We start from the raw sequence: 26,639 nt of genomic DNA on the forward strand, positions 1-26,639 counted from the left end.
AACAGGAACACGGCCTGTCGAAGGAGCTACTGCCGGAGCAGCAAGGCAGGGACACGGCCTGCAAACCAGGTGCTGCCTAAGCAGCAAGGGCCAAGCCCACGGAAGACGATAATGCCTGAGCAGTGGCGTGGCAGCACGCTGCAAGACATCCAAACATAGAAGGACGGTCGCGCGCCGCCATGATGGCAGGAGGAGCTTTTAAGGAGGTGTCGCTCCAGCCAAGGGCGGGCGCGAGGCGGAGATGACGAACTTGACCCAATCAGGATCCACGACGTCCCAGCCTGGCCAGTCAGGATTCACCACGTCACCAGCCTCGTCATCAAGCCGTGTGACGTGAGTGGGCGAATCAGGACCCACCAAGCATTGCACATGCTCACCCTCCTGCCTCTGGGAAATAGAGGCGGGATCCTCGGTCTCACAATGTGCAGAGATAACGGGAGTCTCACTGCTTCCCTGAGCAGAAAACCTCTGCACATTGCACAACCTCACAGACCTTCGGGGCTGCTGAGCAGGAGGAGCCGCGGCAGGCAAGGAATGGGAGACCGCCTCATTTCTTGCAACAGGAGTACCACTAGGTGTCACCCTTGTGCTGCCTCTCTGAGGAGGTTTCTCCTGCACTCTGCGCAGTCTGGCAGACCTTCGGCGCTGCTGAGCAGGAGCGCTCGTGGCAGGCAAGGAGACTGCCTCATTCCTTGCCACAGGAGAGCCACGAGGTGTAACATTACCCCCCCGTCTAGGCCCCCCCCCTGCCCGTGCTCGAAGGCCACTATCAAACCCGGGGCGTGGATATGATCCTCCAATTCCCAGGATCTATGCTCTGGACCACGGCCGACCCACTCCACGAGGTAGTACCTCCTGCCCCGTATGACTTTTGTCTCCACAAGCTTCACCACCTCAGGGTCGTCGGACGGAGAATCGGTTTGAGGCGTCAGGGACCCCGAGAACTTATTAAGTCGTACGTGTTTCAGGAGGGACACGTGAAAGGTGTTGGCTATAGCCCAGCGTGGAGGGAGCTGGAGTCGGTATGCCACCGGGTTTACCTGCTCTAGTACTTTAAACGGACCCAGGTACCTAGGGGCGAACTTGTCTGCCTGTACCCGTAGGTTAACATTCTTAGAGGACAGCCACACTAGGTCACCAGGGGCGAAGGATGGTGCCGGGCGGCGGCGCACATCAGCTGTTGTCACCATCCGGTCTTTAGCCCTCTTAAGGGCCTCTTGGGTGTTATCCCAGATCTCCCGGGCCTCGGTCGCCCAATCCTCCACTCTAGGATCGGGTGACGTAATGGGCATCGGAACCGGGATTCTGGGATGTTGTCTGTTATTGAGCAGGAACGGAGTCTGGCCAGAGGATTCATGGACCGAATTATTAATGGCAAATTCGGGCCAAGGAAGGAGGTTAGCCCAGTTGTCGTGGTGCGCGGAGATAAAATGGCGGAGGTAAGTTACCAAGGTCTGATTGGTCCTCTCCACCAGTCCATTGGTTTCGGGATGGTATGCGGAGGAGATGTTCAGCTCTATCTGCAGGAGCTTACAGAGCTCTCTCCAGAAGCGAGACGCGAACTGGGGACCCCGGTCGCTCACCACCTTGTCAGGCATGCCATGCAACCTAAATACATGCCTAATGAATAAGGTGGCGAGAGCACGTGACGTCGGGAGTCGTGGGAGAGGCACCAAGTGGACCATTTTAGAGAAGTGATCCGTGATGACCCATACGACCTTGTGGCCTGCTGACTTGGGCAGATCTCCCAGGAAGTCCATTCCCACCACTTCCCAGGGACGATCCGGCACTGGCAGTGGGTGAAGAAGACCTGCCGGTCTCTGCCGGGATGGCTTATTCCGTGCACACGACATACAGGCTCCCACATACTCCTGTATGTCCTGGGATAGTCTCGGCCACCAATAGTGCCTGGTCACAAGGTCTCTGGTCCTTTTGACCCCAAAGTGACCCCCGACCTTGGAGGCATGGGCCCACGATAGCACCTCATTCCGTAATTCAGGGGGAACGAGGGTCTTGTCAGGTGGCACCTGGTCCAAGGAAGTGGGAGTGACCATCCTCAAGCTGTCCGGGGGTAGTATAAGACGAGGCTCCTCCTCGTCCTCCTCCAACACAACCATACAACGTGACAAGGCATCGGCCCGTACGTTTTTCTCACCGGCCAGGTGGCGGATAATAAAGCGGAACCGGGAGAAGAACAAGGACCAACGGGCCTGCCTTGGGTTCAGGCGTTGTGCTGTCTGGAGGTATGTGAGATTTTTATGGTCGGAAAATACTTCAAATGGATGCTTCGCACCCTCCAGGAGATGCCGCCATTCCTGGAATGCCAGTTTCATCGTCAGTAACTCCCTATCCCCTATGGAGTAGTTCCTCTCGGCCGGAGAAAAGGTTTTGGAGAAAAAGAAACATGGATGCTTCCTTCCTCGTTCGTCTTTCTGGTACAGGACTGCACCAGCACCGACCGAAGAGGCGTCTACCTCTAGTAGGAAGGGTTTGGAGATGTCTGGACGATGAAGGATGGGAGCTCTGGAGAAGTAAGTTTTGAGGGTGTGAAATGCCTCTACCGTTTCCCGTGTCCATGCTTTGGGATTAGCGCCCTTGCGGGTAAGGGCAATGATGGGTGCTGCCACCGTCGAGAAGTTGGGAATGAACTGGCGATAATAATTGATAAACCCCAAGAATCGCTGGATCGCTTTCAGCGAGCGGGGCTCAGGCCATTTCATCACTGTCTCCAACATCCCCGGATCCATTGCTAACCCCTGACTGGACACGATATACCCCAGGAACGGCAAGGATTCACGTTCAAAAACGCACTTTTCTAGCTTAGCATATAACGAATGAGTGCGGTGCCTCTTAAGTACTCGGATGACATCCCTCCGATGGGTAGCAAGATTGGGGGAGAAGATAAGGATATCATCCAGGTATGCAACCACGGAAAGATACAAATCCCGGAAAACATCATTCACAAAGTCTTGAAATACGGCGGGGGCATTGCAGAGTCCGAAGGGCATTACGAGATACTCGTAGTGACCGTCCCTGGTGTTGAAGGCGGTCTTCCACTCATCGCCCTCTCGGACTCGCACTAGATTATACGCCCCGCGTAGATCCAGCTTCGTGAAGATCTTTGCCCCACGGAATCGATCAAATAACTCCGTAATGAGGGGCAAAGGGTATTTGTTTTTGATCGTGATTGCATTTAATCCCCTGTAATCGATACAGGGGCGTAGATCCCCTTCCTTCTTTTGCACGAAGAAGAACCCCGCACCGGCCGGTGAAATAGACTTGCGAATGAACCCTTTTGCCAGGCTGTCCTAAATATATTTGGACATAGCCTCCGTCTCTGGAGCAGAGAGGGGATACACTCTGCCCCTAGGGGGCTCGGAGCCTGGCTTCAGGTCTATTCGGCAATCGTATGGCCGGTGGGGAGGAAGGGTATCTGCGGCCCTCTTGGAGAAGACGTCCCTGTAGGCCTCATAAGGTGTCGGTAAACCTGGCTCCCCTGTATTCCCTGTATTCCCTGAGGACCCAACCGACCTAATGGTAGCGGGTGGTTCGGTAGTCACGAGGTGCTCCGTACAGGATCCTGCCCATGATGAGATCTCCCCTGTTGCCCAGTTGAGTATAGGAGCTTGCTGTCTCAACCAGGGGAGGCCCAATAGGATCTCATCCGTCCCCCCTGGAAGCACCAGGAAGGACACCTGCTCATGGTGTCCTGGTGGTACTTCCATCCTGAGAGAGATGGTGATCTGGGTGATGGAATCGACTAGTAGGGACCCGTTGACTACCCGAACCCTGAGTGGCTTGGGCAAGAGAACCAGGGGAACTGAGTATCGGGTTGCCAGGGAGGTCGAAATGAAATTGCCATCAGCGCCTGAGTCCAGGCAGGCCAGAGCAGAGAAGAGAGTAGTGCCAAACTGCAACTGGGCGCTGATCGTCAACCTAGAGGGAGAAGCAGCGTCTAGGAACCCCCCTCTGATGGAAACTAGACGCTGTCTTTTCCCGACGGTTTGGGACATCGGGTAGCTTTGTGTCCCCTCTGCCCACAGGAAAAGCAGATGACACCAGACCGAGAACCTGGGGTAGAGGAGACCGCTTTGGACACCTCCATTGACTGCACGGAGTCGCCTACAGAGCTGGCTGGGAGACCTGTCTGGTGGAAGACGGGAGCCAGACGCTTTTTAGGCCGTGAGGACGTGGGTGCTGACGAGACCTCGAGCCTCCGCTCCGCCTGGCGGATGTCTATGCGAGAGGCAACCACAATCAAGGACTCTAAAGTAGCAGGCACCTCACGCGTGGCCAGTGCGTCTTTGACGAACCCTGCCAGGCCCTCCCAGAACACAGGGACAAGGACCTTATCCGGCCAGTCCAGCTCTGCGGCAAGTGTCCTAAAGTGTACGGCAAAGTCCCCGACTGAAGCGGACCCTTGCCGAAGTCGTAGGAGGCGCAGCGCGGAGTCGTGGGTGACTTGAGGCCCGAGGAACACCATTCTCATGGCCCCAAGATAGGCTGCTAAGTTATTCACCACCCGATCTCCGCGCTCCCACAATGGCGTGGACCACTTCAGCGCTCTCCCTGTGAGCAGGGACTGGACAAAGGCTACCTTCGCCTTCTCGGTAGCGTAAAGAGTCGCGGACAGCTCTAAGTAGGTGGTGACCTGGTTTATAAAGCCACGGCACTCGGAGCTGTCCCCGTTAAAGCGCTCTGGAAGCGCAAGGCGAGGAGACCTTCTGCCCAATAGCACAGCCTGGGTAGCCGCCTGGGTGGCGACTGTCGTCAGAGTAGTCTTGTCGGAGGAAGACTGCTCCACTGCTGCCACTCGTGATTCCAACTGCTGCACATAACGCAGCAACTGCTGCTGCTCTTCAGCCATAGCCAGACCTTTGGCGCGACCGTAATGTTACGAGGGGGACCCGGGGAAGCGTGCCAAGATGGGGAATGGACAGCTTCCGCCGGTCAAGGTCCACTGTGCGGTGTAAGGGACCGCTGCTATGGTGGGTGAAGAGTGAGCGGGTTGCTGCTAGCGATCGTCTGGAATGTCACAGACGATCTACGTACACCGGTCTGCCCTAACCCGTGAGGGTTGTATGGCAGGGATCACACGGCTCGGTGTACCTGTTGCACGGGGAAGCACAGAGGTGCCCACGCACGTGTGCCAGTGGAAATCACGAGAATATGGCACGAGGGTAGCACAGAGGTGCCCACGCACGTGTGCTTTCAATAACCAGGTGAGTCCGGTGGAGACTCGAGGAGCTCACCTGGAACAGGAACACGGCCTGTCGAAGGAGCTACTGCCGGAGCAGCAAGGCAGGGACACGGCCTGCAAACCAGGTGCTGCCTAAGCAGCAAGGGCCAAGCCCACGGAAGACGATAATGCCTGAGCAGTGGCGTGGCAGCACGCTGCCAGACATCCAAACATAGAAGGACGGTCGCGCGCCACCATGATGGCAGGAGGAGCTTTTAAGGAGGTGTCGCTCCAGCCAAGGGCGGGCGCGAGGCGGAGATGACGAACTTGACCCAATCAGGATCCACGACGTCCCAGCCTGGCCAGTCAGGATTCACCACGTCACCAGCCTCGTCATCAAGCCGTGTGACGTGAGTGGGCGAATCAGGACCCACCAAGCCTTGCACATGCTCACCCTCCTGCCTCTGGGAAATAGAGGCGGGATCCTCGGTCTCACAATGTGCAGAGATAACGGGAGTCTCACTGCTTCCCTGAGCAGAAAACCTCTGCACATTGTGCAACCTCACAGACCTTCGGGGCTGCTGAGCAGGAGGAGCCGCGGCAGGCAAGGAATGGGAGACCGCCTCATTTCTTGCAACAGGAGTACCACTAGGTGTCACCCTTGTGCTGCCTCTCTGAGGAGGTTTCTCCTGCACTCTGCGCAGTCTGGCAGACCTTCGGCGCTGCTGAGCAGGAGCGCTCGTGGCAGGCAAGGAGACTGCCTCATTCCTTGCCACAGGAGAGCCACGAGGTGTAACACTTACCTGCCCTGCGACACGGCAGGCGGCCAATAGAAGCAGATAGGAGGAGATGAGCGGGACGTAAACATCACGCCCACATTCTTCCTTCCTCATTGCAGCTGGGACGCAGGTAAGGAGATGTTCCTCGCTCCAGCGGCTTCATACACAGCGATGTGTGCTGCCGCAGGAACGAGGAGCAACATCGTACCTGTCGCTGCAGCGACATTATGGAAATGCCCGACACTACATCGATCATACAATTTCGACACTTTTGCTCTCGTTAATCGTAGTAAAAACGATTCACATACTCCGATGTCAACAACGACGCCGGATGTGCGTCACTTTCGATTTGACCCCACCGACATCGCAGCTGCGATGTCGTAGTGTGCAAAGTACCCCTAAGACTGGCAGTGCTCTGGGAAAAACTGCTTAGCTAAAAAGCTGGGCAATTACAGGATACAGGCAAAACCTGCAAAAATCCAGCACCTCACAGAATGAGATTGGGCAACTGAGTTGTCACTAAAAACACTGACAGCTCAACACAACAGCTCTAGGAAGGACAATTGAGCTGTCACTCATCCAACTGACAACCCATCACACCCTAAACACAGAGTGGAGGAATTGTGACAACACCTAGTGTGCCATACGGCTTAGTTAAACATATGTAGCTGAAATCATGCAGCCAATTCCGCAGAGTCCCTTTAATTATTATATTTAGTTATTGAACAGGAAATATGTTCTACTATGCGTGAGGCCACAAACATGGCTAGAACATGGTTGGATTGAGCCCCTGAACAAAAGGAGATCTATTTGCAACAGTGTCTGAGTCTTTACAATGTGTGGTTAGGTTATGCTGGATATAAAAATTAGATAATTGTCATAAATTTATGATGACAACTGAATGTGTGCGATGGAAGTGACTCTGTTCTCTGTGTTGGAATTGAAGATGACCTACCTTTTTTCAACCAGAACTTAAAGGTGATGTCCACTACATGGACAACGCTTTCCCATTTCTTATGTTTGCCCCCATTAAAATAAAAAAGCTTATACCCACCTCCTGTGCCAGCGCCATTCCAGCAGTGTTGGCATTCACTCTACCTGGGCTCAAGTGAGGTTATTATGTGATACAAACCCTGCGCTCAATTACCGCCAGCTTCACATTACCTGCCTTCAGATGAATAAGTAATCAAGAAGTCAGAGCTGCAGACCTCATAGTTACATAGTTACATATTTTGAAAAAAGACCTAGGTCCATCTAGTTCAACCTTCCTCCACCAATTATACATTTGTCATTAAGTTATTTATAACCAACAATGTTGTGTGTAAATGACTTAATGACAAAATGTATAATTGGTGGAGGAAGGTTGAACTAGATGGACCTAGGTAATTACTTATATGTCTGAAGGTGGGGACAGTGAAGTTGACAGTGAATGGGCACAGGGCTCCTGTGACGTAACAACTTCACTTGAGCCCCAGGGTACCAAGTGCCAATGTGGAGCCCCTGAGGCTTCAGTCGCCACAGAGGTACTACACCTGAGCCAGAGGTGTGGTATTCAATCCTGGGTAAGGAGGAGGTCACAACCGGTTCACACAAAAGCACAACACCCGGGCTCAGAAACACCTCATCCGACATGGCAAGGGCGTGATTATATCCGAAGCCAGGCTGGGGGGGGGTGGGGTCTTAGGAGTGGGAACACAGTAGTACAAGTGAGAACACAGTGTGAAGTGTGGAGAGTCAGGAGAAGGAGAGAAGCAGTGGAGGAGCAAAGACCCGAGGCCTGGAGCTGGTACCGCTTGGCCCAGGCACAAACAGAAGGGGTTCTAGAGTCCATGGGAGTTAACCTTCCATGGCCTTGTTCCACATATAATCTACAAGTGGAAGGACTTGGTCGCAGCACGGGGACTGATTCCTAGGCTAAAGTAGAAGAACCTACGTACTCCACTAGTAAAACGGCTGAGGTGATTTCAAGCACCAAAGCCACATCCGCACACAAATTCGCTGGAAGGTGACCCAAAAGGACCAAGGGACAGAGCTTCATGCCACCCAACAGGGTCCACAGGCACTGGCACAGGGTTCAGTGAGCGAGGGCACAAGACAGGAGGGCGAAGCAAGAGCAGAGAAGGTATACTTAAGAAAGGTGCACTGGACTCGACCTCCGAACTACCCGAGATCAGCTGGAGCACATCACAATAAAGCCCCAGCATTCCAAAGGCGGTCACTGGCACATTGCGTTACCTTGGAACCTGCTACAGTGAGTAAAAACCTTGAGACTGCATCCATGTGTCGCTCCGTTATTTGCCTGCACCCGCCATCATAGACTACTACCACCCCCATCTGCCCTGGGGCCCAGCTCTACCTGTGAAGAGCTGCACCATCTAAGCTGCGTCACCATCTGCCCTGGGGAGCCACATTTCGCAGCGGCGGCACCTAACTTGCCGCATACCCCAGGTGGCATCATGAATAAACTTTCATCATCCCCTACCTATTCCATACATGACACCACCAGCTGGGGTCACGGAGCAGCGCTCCACTACCGCGATTTCCCAGGAGTAGAACCGCTGCCCGGTAATGAGTCACCCTAGGCCCGGTGCGGGCGTGTCCCCAACACCACTGGAACTGAATTGGTATGGAAGGTGAGTATAAGCTTTTTTATGTTAAGGGGAGCAAACATATGAAATGAGAAAGGATTGTCGTGGACAACACCCACTAATTTTTGTCAGATGTGTTTGGCAGCTGCTTATCCTCTCTCCGTATGGCAATACACGGGCATATCCAACCTTCACAATGTGTCGTGCAGACAGACGATTGAGGCTTCGGTCTTTTATAAATCAAACCTAAATTCATAAATAACTTTATTCATAACTAAATAAACACATATAAAGATGAATAATTCTGATTTGAAGAATAATGGAAGAATAAGTTGATACACGACACATAAAAACAATGCTCAACCAAAGAAATTGTATAGAATTTATGTATTGTATTTTGGGTGCTGTCACTCTTTAGGTTGTGATTTAACTTGCATGGTAAAATTGAGAAGCAAATATTTGCAAAACAGTAAACTCATCAAATACTTCTTCATTCCTAACATAAGCAGCATCTTTTTATGCATAATTAATAGGGAGAGATGCGGACTCAGCATATGTTACTCATGACATACTCCATGTTCTATGGGCCAACAATGCTCGGCATGCATGAAATTTGTCTTTCACTCTGTCAGTGCGGTGCTAAAACTGTAGTTTGATTAATGATTGTTGTGAAACTCCATGTGGGAAGTTAATTACAAAAAATGCAGCTAGTAGTGATATTGACTACCTCAAAAGTCCAATACAGGTGTTGTCCAGACACTGGATAAAGGTCTGCAGTTGTTATAAAGACTGCGGTCACGATTCCCTGAGATGGCTGCTGTAAGCAAGTGGTCACAGGATTGCATTTATGCAATTTACATATTTGCACGTGACTAGATGTTTTGGGCTTTTTTCCATAGAAGTGAATTGAGAGAATCCAGACATGTTTAGTTGGTACATGACCACAAGTATGAAAATCACAGACATGCGGTTTGTCACACAAGTGCCTGCTCACCACGTTAATGCCAGGAAATCGTGAAAGCATGCATAAAGAACGTGGAAACGATAATATCATCCACAAAATGAATAATATTGCAATAGTGAAGGTTATTTACTTATAGAATTATATGTTATTGATTTTGTTTTATTTGAGTAAATAAACATAAAATGAAACACATGAGATCATGAATAAAACCAACTAAATCCATATGTTCACATGAGTATTAATGATTTTGAGCAACTCCATTTGGACTATATACCACAGTGCAATGTTATTTCAGTGCAATGTTAATGTAACGCTTGCCTGGTTCCACAGACTCAGACGGGCTGTAATGGACAGGCTAGAGGGAAACCACTCATCAAGCAAGACCCCTAGAACCCTGAAACCCTTTTACCCCATTACAGTGATTTGGAATTACACAGGGCCCCGGTGATCACTACCTGTGGAAGGCTGCAGTCCGATGAGAGTAGAAGTCAGGCAGGGTCGAACCGAGAAAGGCAAAACAGGGACATAATCATGCAGGCGAGGACGTAATCAGAACACAAAGCAGAGGTCAAATCTGGATCGGGCAGCGAGGTACATAAACAGCAGGCAGAAGGGTAGTCAGGAGACAAGCAGAAGTCAGAACACCAGAATCACGAAACAGAACAGGGCAGAACAGGAGCCAGGAAATCAGAACTATCTCTGGCAGTGGTCAGCAGACATGAGGGGAAATAAGAAGGGTGTGGTGTCTTCCCATTGGTTGTAGCTGAATGATGGTGACTTCAGCTGGAAGACACACGCCATCTACAGTCAGCCAGTAGTACTGCAGATCCCAAGGAAACCCAACCAAGTGGATGAGCGGAGCCTGCACCCACCAGCGCCGCTGGCATCGACTCCTCTCCCATCACCAGCACTATCCATGGCAGGAACACGGTGTCGCCTGGTGATCAAAGCAGAAGTCGCTGGAGCAGACTCCGGTGGGGATGTAACAGTTAATTGGGCTTACACAGATTGACCAATTTTCAAACCAAGTATCTCATTTTTTCCAATAGAAATAATGCAGTGCCAAAATTCCTATATTCAATGTTTACATATTTTAGCTTTTCAGAGTGCTGCTGTACATATTTTTGTAACATTGTTGGATTTTCAGTGGACACCTATTCTCAATAATAATAGCTAGGTAACCCAGCAGTAATACACGCCTAAAAAATATCTTTTAATGGGGTAAGTATAAAAAAGACCAACAACAAACAAGTACAGCGCAGTAGGGCGCCTAAAAATGTCACTACCTGTGATATCCTACATAAATTTGTTGGTAGGAATAATCCTTCACAGAAAGACAATCATTTAAATAAACAGCAGCAGACAATCCCTAGTAATGAATTGCTGAACAGGGAGTGTAAGAAAAGGTACAATCTCACCAATCTTCAGAACACTGTGAATAGATGTTCCTCAATCAGAAGAACTTGTCAAGTTGAAACCGTACAAGGAACTTTGTCATCAAGCACTTCATTAATTGTAGATCAAAAGGGGTCATATATAAAGCCACGTGTGTTTGCCTGAAAGAATATGTGGGTAAGACCAAGAGGGAATTCAGACGTAGAGTAGGTGAACACCTTAGAGATATCAGAAAAAAAGTTGATACCCCCTTGGCACGACATGTCAATGAAAAACACAATGGTGACCCCAGTGTAATCTTTTTCCAAGGTATTGACCTGGTACAACCACCTGCAAGAGGAGGGGATTGGGACAACCTGATCCTCAAACAGGAAACAAGATGGATTTTCTGGCTCAGAACAGTGAGACCTCTGGGCCTGAACGAGATATTATCCTTTGTACCCTTTGTGTAACTTAATGATATGGCTTGAATAGGAGGGTCATACGACGGCCGAGTGGGGGCACCACTCACCGTCCTTTTAGGGTGCCGACCCCCACATGATAGGCAGGTACAAGTTATAACATAGGGCTTAATAATTTTTGTCTATGGTGGTGGTCATTTCTCTTTTTCATTATATCAGGCCCTGATTTCTCTACTTCCTTGTTCTGACCAGATGGTCCCCTTTTGATATAGCCCCCCCCCCCGCTTTGCCTCATACTTTTTAACTCACTATTGAATTTTCTCCTGTACCGGAATTATACAGCTGTATTTAATCTGGATTTGCTGTACGTGGGACAGTTTTTGTGCCCCTGTACAGCATCATTTGGAGTGATTGCTGTGTCAACATTCCTCTCTGATGGATATCGCAGGCCCTATAAGTTAATTTTGTTCATGATGTAAAAGAACTCTCCTGCTCCTGCGCAGTAGGCCTGCGTTCCAAGACTCCGTCCCTAACGCTATGCGTGCGCTTCAGCACGGGGCGGCCCACAGGAAAAGGGCGGGCACTCGTGATGCGGATGTGACGTCACACGCCAGAGCGGCAATGCTTTGCCGTTTAAAAATGAGCTGTGCCGGCGACTGACATAGCCGCGCAGCACACGTTTATGCCATGTGTCGGGACCCTGGTGAGTACGCCGTTTGCAGCTGGGCTATATGACATAAGGCTTGTCTGACTTTGATGGTGATTTGATGATTTTTGTGATTTATACAGTGGCTGATGTGCCGGTCCTGTGAGGGACACTAAGCATTCTTTGGATTTGTGTCCGGACCATGTGGCTGACATGCCGGTCCTGTGAGGGACACTGAATATCTTTTTGGATTTATATTCTACTCTCCTGAGGATATGATGAAACGCGCTGAGAGAGAAATCCTATATGTCTGCAATTTGGAACCGATATTGAGTGGATTCTTTTGAATACCTGCTGGAACCAGGGGATCTTTTTTTGTATGGTTTCAACTTGACAAGTTCTTCTGATTGAGGAACATCTATTCACAGTGTTCTGAAGATTGGTGAAATTGTTCCTTTTCTTAGGCTATGTGCACACGTTGCTTTTTTTTCAGCGCGGAAAAAAACGCACCCTCTGGCAGAGGGGAGAATTGTAAACAATGCTTTTTGAGAAAAACGCATCGAAAACGCATGCGTTTTTCATGCGGTTTTCATGCGTTTTTTAGGTGCGTTTTTTAAGACTTGTCAGTGTTAATAAAGTTGGTTGAACACAGACCTTTGGAAAAAAAACCTGTGATGTCATTTCCTTCTCCACATTCTGTTTGGATAAATGGGAGGGCCTGGAATGGAAGGAGCACCATTTGAATTTTGGAAAAGTTGAAATAAACTTCGCGCACCATGTCACATTAGCAGGGCCCCTTGGGTACCTATATGTCAGAAAACCCCCACAAGTGACCCCATTTTGGAATCTGCACCCCTCAAGGATTTTATTCAGGAGTATATTAAGCATTTTGAATCCACAGCTACTTCACCCAAAATGTTGCTGTAGCAACAATATTCTCACTTTTAGGCCCGTTTCACACGTCAGTGAAAAACACTGACGTTTTTCACTGGCGTGTAAAACACGCACATGTCACACATGGGTTGTCTAAGTGCAATCCGGGCTCCGTTCTCCGTGGCCCGTGATTGCACTCAGTAATCAACTCACCTGCGCCCGCTCCCGCTCTCCATGGTGCTGATCGCTCCCGCGGTGCAGCATCCGGCTGGCGCTGACCCCCGCAGCAGCTTCTTCCGGGTCGGCTGTGTCGTGCATCATGAATATGCGCGACAGTAATGAGTCGGCTCAGAAGCAGCAAGCTGCACGGGCTGCAGAGGACATCGCTGGACGCCGGGTGAGTTAAAATGATTTTTATTTTAAAAGCACGTTTTTTTCTGGCACGTGTTTCACGGACCACACCACTGCGTGGTCCGTGGGACATCAGTGATGCCAGAAAAAAATGGACATGTCTCCGTGCGGCAATCACGCACACGCGGGTACGCCGCACGGAGACACGTGCAGTGAAAAATCACTGACGTGTGAGCAGACCCATTCATTATAATGGGTCTGCGTATGTCAGTGATTCTGGTACGTTTAAAAAAAAGCACAAACGTACCAGAATCACTGACGTGTGAAAGAGGCCTAAGGCTATGTGGCCATGATCCAGCGACACGGCGTCTAGTACACAGTGTCAGCCTTCCTGCAGCTGCCCATGCCCACGATTTGGGTTCAGGCTGCTGTGGAGCTCTATTCTACCTGCAGAGAGCACTCTCATCTCCGCAGCATAAATTGACATGCTGAGGCTCGGGAAGCCACGCCACCGGTCAGTTTATGCTGCGGAGAAAAGAAGCACAGTGGGCATGGCATCTCCAAAAATCCTTCCACTGTGCTTCTACTGCACAACGCAGCGTTATGGACGCAGGGAAAACACTCAGCGCCCAAAACGCTGCAAACCCTGATTGTGGGCACACAGCCTAAAAAGCGTCAATGGATGAATGGATGTCAAATATATATAACGTCCCACCCCCGCCTGCATATTCTAAGCTGGCACCTTTAGTACCAATGTAAATTGTGGTAACAATTAAAATATAACCTTTATTGGTTCATAGTTAAAAATATTAAACCACACAACACATACGGTTGTAGAACAACCAAGTAAAAATGGAGCAAATGTAAAAAGCTCCTAATATCACCATGGAAGGACAAACCTCACACTGGGGGGGAGGATAGAGTAACCTCCCACCACGGTGATAGAGAAACAAACAACCCCAACCAGGTTGTAAAAATTACTGAATTATACACACAAGACAGTATAGTCCAAAAGACAAAATTCAAAAGATGTATGAAGAAAAATTATTTTAGTTGTCCAATATATAGAGGGGGGGGCCAAACACAACAGCCTCACAATGCCCCTCAATTGGCAACCATCTGACCTGATGTGCTCCTAGACCTCCCAACGCGTTTCATAATATGCTTATTCCTCAGGGGACTATGGTCAAAAGAGAGCTGCAAATGATAAACACAAGGGTCAGGTTGCTATTCAAGTACAGTGTATAGCAAAAACAGTGTATAACAAAAAGGACGTATAAAGCAAAAAGCAACGTATTTACCTTCAGTTAGACAGACTTCCAGCATGTTATGTCTGGGCCTTGGCATACAGCACCAGACTTTCAAAACTCCCACCCTTAAATATCCTGTGAGTGTGCAGAGGAACGCCCTCCCAATCACAATGAGGCTAATGATAATTATCTACCACATGTATGAAGGTGTTCCTTTACTCAAGGGAAATACGCCCCTGTGGTGTGTGGGCGGAGGTATATTTCCCAAGTTCCTCCCATTCACAACTCCCACATGCAAGGAATATGGCTTTCCCCCAATCACGTAACCTGGGGGACCGCCCACCTCAGGCACACGCCCTAAGGGGCGTGGCCAAGGTCCCATCCCACGTACTGGTATAGACAACAGCCATTGATCACGTGCGCGGACCGCGTCATATCCGGTCACGCGGCCACGCACGTGACATGGTAACTAAGGTGGCGATAAACGTCAGCCGAAAGTCACGTGCGCGGACCGCGTCATATCCGGTCACGCGGCCGCGCACGCCACATGATAACTGCGGAAGCGATGAACCTCAGCCGAAAATCACGTGTGCGGACCGCGTCATATCCGGTCACGCGGCCGCGCACGTGACACGGCAACCATGAAGCATCTCATCCGGACATGGTGACCATGGTGGCAATAAACATCAGCCGAAAGTCACGTGCGCGGACCGCGTCATATCCGGTCACGCGGCCGCGCACGTGACATGATAACTAAGGAAGCGATGATCATCATCCGAAGATCACGTGCGCAGACCGCGTCATATCCGGTCACGCGGCCGCGCACGTGACACAGCAACCATGAAGCGTCACATCCGGTCACACGGCCCCTAGATACTGTGTTGATCAGCTTTTGGTGATTTGGTGATATATACAGTATATATATATACTGTATATATATATATATATATATATATATATATATTTGGTACCATTTTTTGTTTCAATGATACTTTTTATGCATATCTAATAAAATAACATTTTTTAGTGAGGGGATTGTCTTGTAGTCCTAGGTAAATTTGGCACCTATTGATATGTATTTTTTCTAGTGGGGTTTTTTGTGTTTCATACACACCAGATAGTCAGTTGGAGGTAAATGTCTGGTTATTGGTTTCTTTTTGTTTTGTATTTTTCAAAAACAGTTTTTCCCCTTAATAATAAAGGATTGCTCAAGAAATACAAAAACCCGGTACAGTCGCTCACTTGTGACAAGCAGTCTTTCTCTTAATGACTGACAGAGAGTTTAGATTTTTTTCTTTTAAAAATTTTGTGTGCAATTAAGAAAAAATGTATAATTCAAATACAGCACGACAAGCTGACAATCCAACTGCACTATATCACTTCATTTTCACTAGCACTGTTGTTGGCAACTATTCTTTCTCTTTTTCCCCAAATCAATTTAGTCCCTGCATTATTTGGAGACTAAAGCCCGCTACACACGCTTCAATATATCTCACAATCCGTCGTTGGGGTCAAGTTGTAAGTGACGCACATCCGGCATCGTTTGTGAGGTATCTGCGTGTGACAGCTACATGCGATCAGGATTGAACGCAAAACCGTTGATCGCAAACACATCGCATCATTCTCTAGAATTGAGCGTTTTGTTGCACGAACCTAGTCAATTGTAACGTGTGACATCCCTCATACGATTTTGTTGTCTGATGCTATGTGCGCAGGTGTGCGCTCTGCACCGCAGCTTAAAAAAGGTCTGCTTCAGAGCGCTGCTGAAAAGCTGCGTTCTGAAGCGCCTCACAATGTCTGTCATGCACTAATCTCTGTCAGTCCGTCACTATCTCTGTCCCTCACTCTCAGTCCATGTCAGTCTATCCCCCTCTCTCATATACTCACCGATCCCCGATCCCCGGCGCTGCACGGCATTCACACTGCTCCGGCGGCTTTTACTGTTTTGAAAAAGCCGGCCGCCCATTAAACAATTTCGTATTCCCTGCTTTCCCCGCCCACCAGCGCCTATGATTGGTTACAGTGAGACACGCCCCCACTCTGAGTGACAGGTGTCACACTGCACCCAATCACAGCAGCCGGTGGGCGTGTCTATACTGTGTAGTGAAATAAATAATTAAATAATTAAAAAAACGGCGTGCGGTTCCCCCCATTTTTAAAACCAGCCAGATAAAGCCATACGGCTGAAGGCTGGTATTCTCAGGATGGGGAGCTCCACGTTATGGGGAGCCCCCCACCCTAACAATATCAGCCAACAGCCGCCCAGAATTGCCGCATACATTATATGCGACAGTTCTGGGACTGTACCCGGCTCTTCCCGATTTACCCTGGTGCGTTGGCAAATCGGGGTAATAAGGAGTTATTGGCAGCCCATAGCTGCCAATAAGTCCTAGATTAATCATGTCAGGCGTCTATGAGACACCCTCCATGATTAATCTGTAAATTACAGTAAATAAACACACACGGCCGAAAAAATCCTTTATTAGAAATAAAAACACACACATATACCCTGGTTCACCACTTTAATCAGCCCCAAAAAGCCCTCCTTGTCCGGCGTAATCCAGGATGATCCAGCGTCGCTTCCACCGCAGCTGCATGGAGGTGACCGGAGCTGCAGCAGACACAGCCGCTCCGGTCACCTCCATGCAGCAAATGAAGACAGCCGTGCGATCAGCTGCTGTCACTGAGGTTACCCGCGGCCACCGGTGGATGCAGCGGTGGCCGCGGGTAACCTCAGTGACAGCAGCTGATCGCGCGGCTGTGTTCATTTGCTGTGTGGAGGTGACCGGAGCGGCTGTGTGTGCTGCAGCTCCGGTCACCTCCATGCAGCTGCGGTGGAAGCGACGCTGGATCATCCTGGATTACGCCGGACAAGGAGGGCTTTTTGGGGCTGATTAAAGTGGTGAACCAGGGTATATGTGTGTGTTTTTATTTCTAATAAAGGATTTTTTTCTGGTGTGTGTTTATTTACTGTAACTTACAGATTAATCATGGAAGGTGTCTCATAGACGCCTGACATGATTAATCTAGGACTTATTGGCAGCTATGGGCTGCCAATAACTCCTTATTACCCTGATTTGCCAACGCACCAGGGTAAATCGGGAAGAGCCGGGTACAGTTCCAGAACTGTCGCATATAATGTATGCGGCAATTCTGGGCGGCTGTTGGCTGATATTGTTAGGGTGGGGGGCTCCCCATAACGTGGAGCTCCCCATCCTGAGAATACCAGCCTTCAGCCGTATGGCTTTATCTGGCTGGTTTTAAAAATGGGGGGAACCGCACGCCGTTTTTTTTAATTATTTAATTATTTATTTCACTACACAGTATAGACACGCCCACCGGCTGCTGTGATTGGGTGCAGTGTGACACCTGTCACTCAGAGTGGGGGCGTGTCTCACTGTAACCAATCATAGGCGCTGGTGGGCGGGGAAAGCAGGGAATACGAAATTGTTTAATGGGCGGCCGGCTTTTTCAAAACAGTAAAAGCCGCCGGAGCAGTGTGAATGCCGTGCAGCGCCGGGGATCGGGGATTGGTGAGTATGAGAGAGGGCTGCTAACTTCAGTCACTCAGGGGATTAGCGGTCACCGGTGAGTCTTCACTGGTGACCGCTAATCAGGACGCGACACAGACAGAGCCGCAGCATGACAATGAAGTCGGGTGAAGTTCACCCGAGTTCATTCTGACAGTGCGGCTCTGTCTGTGTCTGCTGTCATCTGCCATTCAGCTCTGCTACATGGCTGTCTGTGTCTGCTGTTAGCGGCCATGTAGCAGAGCTGAATGGCAGATGACATAGTAAAAACGCATCCCACATTACACACGCTTGGCAAGTCAATAAATAAAAAAAAAAAAAGGTGCTCAATGCATACGTCACAGAGCACATGATCTAAAGGATCGCACACAAAATTGACCAATTTAACATAGACTACTAACGCTCGTGTGACAGCAAATGAACGACCAACGTGAAATCTCATAGATCCCGTATGCAACCTGGGCGTGTCACATCGCAAATGCGATTGTACAACTAATTGCAACGTGTAAAGTGGGCTTTACACACTGAATTATTTCAGTGCTGCAATTGTACAACTCACACAGGAGTATTTTTTTCCAATGTTTTATGTCTTTCTCTCTCTAGCTACAGTATTTTGCCGATCTATGAGCTCTGACATCCTGTCACTATTTTTAATCACAGTATAATGGCTGCTGCATTCCTTGCCTCGGTATTTTTACTGGCTATAATAGTGTCTCCTGATTGGCTATTCTACACTATGTGATAGTTGCAAGGTATTGTGGGGAAACTCATGCCTATGTGAGCCTTCTATGACTTGTGTAGTCTTCTGATTATGTAAAAAAAAAGTAGTTGGCATTTTTGGGCAATTCACACAATTCTCATACCAAATTGTTCAAATTCATAAAGGCAAGAAAATTTCTTAAAATTCAACACAAATTCCATTAAAATGGATTCACTTATCTTTAATAAATATTCATATGTGGTTACAGTTGAAATCACAGTTGGAGAACATTGGGTATGTTAGTAATTTTATTCATTCACAGTATTTAAAATCTTTGTTACTAATTAGAATACCTAATGGTGCAGCATTTAAACCATTGCTTCAAATTTGTCTTTGGTGCCTATTTTTTTCTATTGTTTTACCATGATTACAGTAAATGTGATAAATCGTTTTTTGTGATGGAAAAAATTTAAATCCCAGTGAGCTTTTCCTTTTGATATGGAGGGTCAATATTCCTAGAAAACACTACCAAATAGAAAAAAATTAGCACTGGAACTTCTCCCATTTGTACATATTAAACACAAACCAGACCTCTACTTGTCCATTGTCAGCAGAAATAACTTCTTTTGTGGAGTTCAGGCTCAGAATTGAATCAGAGGAAGCAACCTGTTAGCTCTTATTGCGTCTCAATAATCCCTGTTGGTATGTGATGGTGCAATAAAAAGCATTGATTTGATTTACCATTGGATGGTGAGGGCCCCTTCTTAATACTTGAATTTCTGTCAGTCATCATAGGGCACAATCTTTCGTTCAGGGTGCTTAATGGTCACAGTAAAAATCGGATGTGTGCTATTCTATTTTTTATCGAATAGCAGGCTGACCCATGTTATTCAATGGTGAAGTGCAGATGACTTTTTTTTTTTTAACTGATAATATCTGTCTGTACTGCAGATGTATTGAGCAAGGCTACATATTGCATACTCACCACCACTCGACCGCTGTTCCCGGCTCTGAAACTGGAAATCACAACACACAGTGCATGCAATGTGAGGATTCATAAGCCTCAAGTCACATAGGGTGACTGCAGAATTATGGATTTATACTAGAGAATCCCTTTAAGGCTGGAGTCACATTAGCGTATGGCATCCAATGCGAGAGAATCGGATGCAATATGTTAATGACCCTCAGATCAGAGTGTCATTTACTGTGATCTAATCTTGTGATCAGATCACATCTGCGGAGTTGAGGGAGAGAGTAATCTCTCCCTCTCCTCCATTGTCAGCCTGTGCATATATCACACTGCACTCAGATGTCATCCAAGTGCAGTCCAATGTTTCACTCGCGCCCGTGAACTTTTATGCTGCAATTTTTTCCTCAGTCCAATCTCACGCATCTGAGCTGCAGCATTGTCTTAAATGGAGTCGAGTGCAATACAAGATTTTCTCACATTGCACTCGTGCGAGTCATACACCAGTGTGACTTTACCCAAAACCTGAGGCTGTGAGATTTTTCACTACATTGGCAAGACTTGCTACACTCACACTGGCTATTACTATGCCAACACTCAGCAATAACACAGTGTTAAAGGGAAAAAATGTACTTAAGATAAATTAATAAGTAGTGCATTTTTATTGCTCCAGTTTTTTAAGTTTATCCCTTGTTTGGCACCATGGGGTCAATATGACCCCATGCAGATTGGTACAACTAGTGATTTTTTTATAGCACCAGACAAGGGTTAAGGTAAAGTTACATTTTATTTACATTTAATTGGGGTTTTTTTGTGTTTTTTTGTGGCTGTTTCAGGAAGGAGAAAACATATTCTATTTGGCTGTTGATGATATAGATACAGACACTGAACTACTTATTGGCTATCTAGACAGTGATATGGAAGAAGCCGAAGAAGAGACCAAAGAGGTTGTGAGTGTGGTCACTAAAGAAGAGGAAGAGAGCATTAAAGAAGTTCAGCCGTCTGGGGAGAAAAGTGAAACAGGTTAGTTTTATTATCTTGAAACATATTAATAGTATTGTCTTTTAATTTAGAAAATGTAAACTATTAGCTTTGTGCTAATTTTGTGAACATTAGATGAATAATTGTCATTAAGGCTTAAATGGAAATCCACTCAATAGGACCTTTTGATAACATAGATAAAAAGTAGAAAATTCAAGTCTGATTATTATTATTATTATTATTATTATTATTATAGGGCTATTTATTCCATGGCACTTTACATGTGAAAAGGGTATACATAAAAACAAGTACAACAATCATGAACAATACAAAACACACACGGGTACAGGAGGAGAGAGAACTCTGCCTGAGAGGGCTCACGGTCTACAAGGTATGGTCGAGGATACAGTAGGTGAGGGTAGAGGTGGTCATGCAGCGGTATAGTAAAATGAGGGGATGGGTGAGGATACAGTAAGTGAGGGCAGAGCTGGTTTTGCAGTGGTATAGTGGAATTAGGGGATGGGTGAGGATAGGGCAGAGATGGTCTTGCAGCAGTATAGTGGACTGAGGGTTATTGCAGGTTGTAGGCTAATCACAAGTGTTAGGTCTTCAGGTTCCTTTTGAAGGTTTCCACAGTAGGTGAGAGTCTTATATGTTATGGTAGAGAGTTCCAGGGTATGGGGGATGAACAGGAGAAATCTTGTATGCGATTGTGGGAAGAGGGGAAAAGAGGGGAGTAGAGAAGGAGATCTTGTGAAGATCGGAGATTGTGAGCCAGGTAGGTACCTGGAAACTAGGTCACAGATGGATGGAGGAGACAGGTTGCAGGTGGCTTTTCTATGTCATGGTTAGGATTTTGAACTGCAGTCTTTGGGCAGTGGGTAGAATGGAGAGGCTGGGGAATAGTGAGGAGAGAGGTGAATTAATTGGCAGGCAGAGTTTAGGATAGATTGGAGTGATATAAGAGTGTTAGAAGGAAGGTAACAGAGCAGAAGGTTGCAGTAGTCGAGGCAAGAGATGATGAGGGCTTGCAGTAGTGTTTTTGGAGATTACTGGTTAAGGAATGTACAAATCCAGTAAATATAAGGCTATATTCACCCATTTGTGTCTATTATTACATTTGTATAAAATAGAACGTTTTTCTCTAAGGTGTCAACCACATTGCCTCCATTTTGCATTATTTTGTTGCTCATTCTTTTTTAAAAACTGAAGGAGAACTACATCAATGTTTTTTATTCATTGACTCTTAACAATGGATCAGTAAAAATGTTTGAAGCCGATGAGTGTGTAGATCTATGGGTCCATTTGCTGTTCATTTTAAAAATGTCAGCGAGTGATGAGCGAGCACTACCATGCTCTGGTGCTCATCACGTGTTAAGAGCAATTGGATGCTCAGATGAGCGCAACTCAGTACCTGAGTATAATGGAAGTTAATGGGGGCATTTTTCCGAAAAAATGCTCGAGTCCCTATTTGACTTCCATTATACTCGGGTGCTCAAGTCGCGCCCATCTGAGCATCCAACTGCTCATTATGAGTACCGAGTACCTAAACATGGTAGTGCTCACTCATCACTAATAGCAGAACATTGGCTATATGTTTGTTGAGTAGAAATTTAAAACACCTAACACACATGTTAAATGTGTCAACAAGGGTATATGTTTCACACTTAAGGCCACGTCTCACTAAGCGACATTGCTAGCGACATCGCTGCTGAGTCACGGTGTTTGTGACGCAACAGCGATCTTGCTAGCGATGTCGCTGTGTGTGACATCCAGCAACGACCTGGCCCCTGCTGTGAGGTCGCCGGTCGTTGCTGAATGTCCTGGACCATTTTTTGGTCGTTGCTCTCCCGCTGTGAAGCACACATCACTATGTTTGACAGCGAGAGAGCAATGATCTGAATTTACAGGGAGCAGGGAGCCGGTTTCTGTGGACGCTGGTATCCAAGGTACAAATCGGGTAACCAAGCAAAGCGCTTTGCTTGGTTACCTGATATTTACCTTGGTTACAAGCGTCCGCAGCTTCTAGAAGCCGGCTCCCTACTCCCTGCAAAGGTACACTTCGGGTAACTATAAGCAAAGCACTTTGCTTAGTAACCCGATGTGTACTATGGTTACCAAGCACAGCATCGTTACACGGGTCGCTGGTGGCTGGTGGCTGATCTCTGATCGCTGTGGAGATCTGTCTGATTGACAGCTCACCAGCGACCATGTAGCAACGCTCCAGCGATCCCTGCCAGGTCAGATCGCTGGTGGGATCGCTGGAGCGTTGCTAAGTGTGATGGTACCTTAAGCCCAAAAGAGTGAGGCAGTTACAAGTATTTATAAAAGGAAGAAATAGTTTATGTAATTAGCAGGGGTAATACATTTAAAACATAGCTTTTAATTGTCAAAGTTTAAAAAACAAAAACCTAAAAAGCAAGAGACAAAATAATTCATATATAATATAAATTGCTCAGTATGAGCCAAGCCAATTACCGTATTTTTCGCTTTATAAGACGCACCTGATTATAAGACGCACCCCCAAATTTGGTGAAGGAAAAAAGAATTTATTTTTTTTTATGTTAAATGGGGTCCATCTTATAATGCCAGTGTCCCTCTAACAAATCATATATGGTATATGTCCCTCATAGCCCCCCATCCTAAAATTAGCCCCCTTAATCTGGATATGGCCCCCTTATATTGAATATAGCCCCCTTGTGATGGCACACGTTCCCCTGTGCTGCCTATGGTCCCCTATGGATTGCACACGTTCCCGTGTTAGATAACGCCCCCATGCTGCTGCCCATGGCCCCTATAGATCGCACAAGTCCCCCTGTGTTAGATATCACCCCCATAGTGCTGCCCATGGCCCCTATATAGATCGCACAAGTCCCCCTGTGTTAGATATCGCCCCCATAGTGCTGCCCATGGTCCCTATAGATCGCACAAGTCCCCCTGTGTTAGATATCGCCCCCATAGTGCTGCCCATGGCCCCTATAGATCGCACAAGTCCCCCTGTGTTAGATATCGCCCCCATAGTGCTGCCCATGGTCCCTATATAGATCGCACAAGTCCCCCTGTGTTAGATATCGCCCCCATAGTGCTGCCCATGGCCCCTATATAGATCGCACAAGTCCCCCTGTGTTAGATATCGCCCCCATAGTGCTGCCCATGGCCACTATATAGATTGCACAAGTCCCCCTGTGTTAGATATCGCCCCCATAGTGCTACCCATGGCCCCTATATAGATTGCACAAGTCCCCCTGTGTTAGATATCGCCCCCCATAGTGCTGCCCATGGCCCCTATAGATCGCACAAGTCCCCCTGTGTTAGATATCGCCCCCATAGTGCTGCCCATGGCCCCTATATAGATCGCACAAGTCCCCCTGTGTTAGATATCGCCCCCATAGTGCTGCCCATGGTCCCTATAGATCGCACAAGTCCCCCTGTGTTAGATATCGCCCCCATAGTGCTGCCCATGGCCCCTATAGATCCCACAAGTCCCCCTGTGTTAGATATCGCCCCCATAGTGCTGCCCATGGCCCCTATATAGATCGCACAAGTCCCCCTGTGTTAGATATCGCCCCCATAGTGCTGCCCATGGCCCCTATATAGATCGCACAAGTCCCCCTTTGTCAGATATCGCCCCCATAGTGCTGCCCATGGCTCCTATAGATCGCACAAGTCCCCCTGTGTCAGATATCGCCCCCATAGTGCTGCCCATGGCCCCTATAGATCGCACAAGTCCCCCTGTGTCAGATATGGCCCCCATAGTGCTGCCCATAGCCCCTATATAGATCGCACAAGTCCCCCTGTGTTAGATATCGCCCCCATAGTGCTGCCCATGGCCCCTATAGATCGCACAAGTCCCCCTGTGTTAGATATCGCCCCCATAGTGCTGCCCATGGCCCCTATATAGATCGCACAAGTCCCCCTGTGTTAGATATCGCCCCCATAGTGCTGCCCATGGCCCCTATATAGATCGCACAAGTCCCCCTGTGTTAGATATCTCCCCCATAGTGCTGCCCATGGCCCCTATATAGATCGCACAAGTCCCCTTGTGTCAGATATCGCCCCCATAGTGCTGCCCATGGCCCCTATAGATCGCACAAGTCCCCCTGTGTCAGATATGGCCCCTAGGCTGCTGCCCAAAGTAAAATAAAACCCTCTTTCCTTATCTCCTGTCTGGCTCCGTGCTTCTGTTCTTCCACTTCCTGATTCTCAGTGCGGTCATGTGATCGGCACAGCAGCCTGAGCTCTCTGCCTGCCTGATCACAGTGGAAGCAGGGACACGGGGAGAAACGCTGCAGGGGTAAGTAAAGCTTTTTTATTTTAGAATGAGCAGCAGCCTGGGGGCCAAATCTAACACAGGGGGGGCATGTGCGATCACACTGGGACGCAGGCTCATAGAATATGCACCGCTGCCCCAGCCCCTCACTGCGTGCGATTTCAGCACCATTGGAGATGGACAGCGGCTGTGCATATTATATGAGCGGGTGCAGGAGATCAAAGGCTGCAGCCTGCAGCATTCTCCTGTGCTCCAGAGCTGCTGCCCCCACCTCCCCTGGACGCTGCAGTGTGTGTACATATATATATACACCCTCCCCCCCCGTTTATTCGGCTTATAAGACGCACCCCCTACTTTCCCCCAAAATTTGGGGGAACAAAAGTGCGTCTTATAAAGCGAAAAATACGGTAATCAGCATTATAAAACCCTAACTAAAACTTAACATTTATTGATATTATTAAAAGGTAAATTACCACAATTAACCTCAAATATCAGGAGGCTACAATCGTTCTCGATGAGAACCTCAGTTATAGCAGGGACATATAATACTTAGCTATTAATGCCTCACGCCTCAACGCGTTTCCCCATTTCATGGTTCATCAGGAGGCCGAAATCAGTCTGTTGTGGTCCGATATACCTATAACAGCCAGTGTTCTGCTAGATTTTCATGATGCTAAGGGGGCCACCAGGTGCATCAATCTACCTTATAACCCCTCAGATGGTGCGTTCCACTATGGAACGCAGAAGTGAACGCGGCTACCATATTAAGACATGTGGAGGAGCAAGGACAGATCACACATGTGAGCAAGTAAGGCAATTAGAATTAACATGCTGATTGGCTAGGATCTGGGCTTGGAGGACACCTGAGGGGTTATAAGGTAGATTGATGCACCTGCTATAGTATTATATGTCCCTGCTATAACTGAGGTTCTCATCGAGATCGATTGTAGCCTCCTGATATTTGAGGTTAATTGTGAACTCCATATTTGCACAGCATCACTTTATGTATATGCACTGTACTTTATTTATGCACGCTGCACTTTATTTTTGTGTTAGGGGTTCACAGGGACATAGCAGGGACAGCCGTCGAGGAGTGGGGGCGCCACTACGTATCTTTAGGGTGCCAACCTCCATGGCTAGGTAGGGCACAGGAGGGAGTGGATATTGTAGGGATTGATTTTCCCTCTCTCCTCTGTGCACTAAGTCACTTTATTCACTTGAATTGTGGTAATTTACCTTTTAATAATATCAATAAATGTTAAGTTGTAGTTAGGGTTTTATGGTATTTGCACGCTTACCCTTTAACTAGTGGATTTGCAATTAACACAATTGTTAAAATGCCCGATGATAAACCCTGTAACAGGTTCTCATATCATGAGATAGAAAATTTGCCTCTAGTTGGCCGATTACATGAGGAACAATCTCACCATAATTGCTGAGGTGTCCAGAGATGTCCCCAGAGATGGAGTGCTCCCAATATGTAGGGAGATGAGGCGGGTTATTTATGAAGCCACATAGTACCCTCTTCATGTCCAGTCCCTTTGGGTCCCAGAAAGGGGAAAAACAAGCACAGTGGGCATAGGATTTATATGCAGAGTTTTGGACACAGCGAAAACACTCTGCATCCAAAACACTATGAACACTGATTGTGAGCACGCAACTTTTGAACATTTTTACTATATTTTTTACTATAGGAGCAAATAGTCATAGTTTTTTGAGGACTTACATTTAGAGTTGCATACTAAGAGCATAGTGTTGTTATGTT

The 26,639-nt window shown here is 47.9% G+C and overlaps 1 protein-coding gene across 1 annotated transcript in view; it reads left to right on the top strand.

Moving 5' to 3' along the window:
• Positions 1 to 26,639, top strand: part of PRDM5 (PR/SET domain 5) — a 373,869-nt gene that overhangs the window by 59,541 nt on the left and 287,689 nt on the right. Inside the window, exon 5 of the mRNA XM_075336363.1 lies at positions 20,460 to 20,646. Within this exon, the coding sequence (XP_075192478.1) occupies positions 20,460 to 20,646 (187 nt within the window). The remainder of the gene's footprint in view (positions 1 to 20,459; positions 20,647 to 26,639) is intronic.

The sequence above is a fragment of the Anomaloglossus baeobatrachus genome, chromosome 1 (assembly GCF_048569485.1).
Source record: "Anomaloglossus baeobatrachus isolate aAnoBae1 chromosome 1, aAnoBae1.hap1, whole genome shotgun sequence".
NCBI lineage: Eukaryota > Metazoa > Chordata > Amphibia > Anura > Aromobatidae > Anomaloglossus > Anomaloglossus baeobatrachus.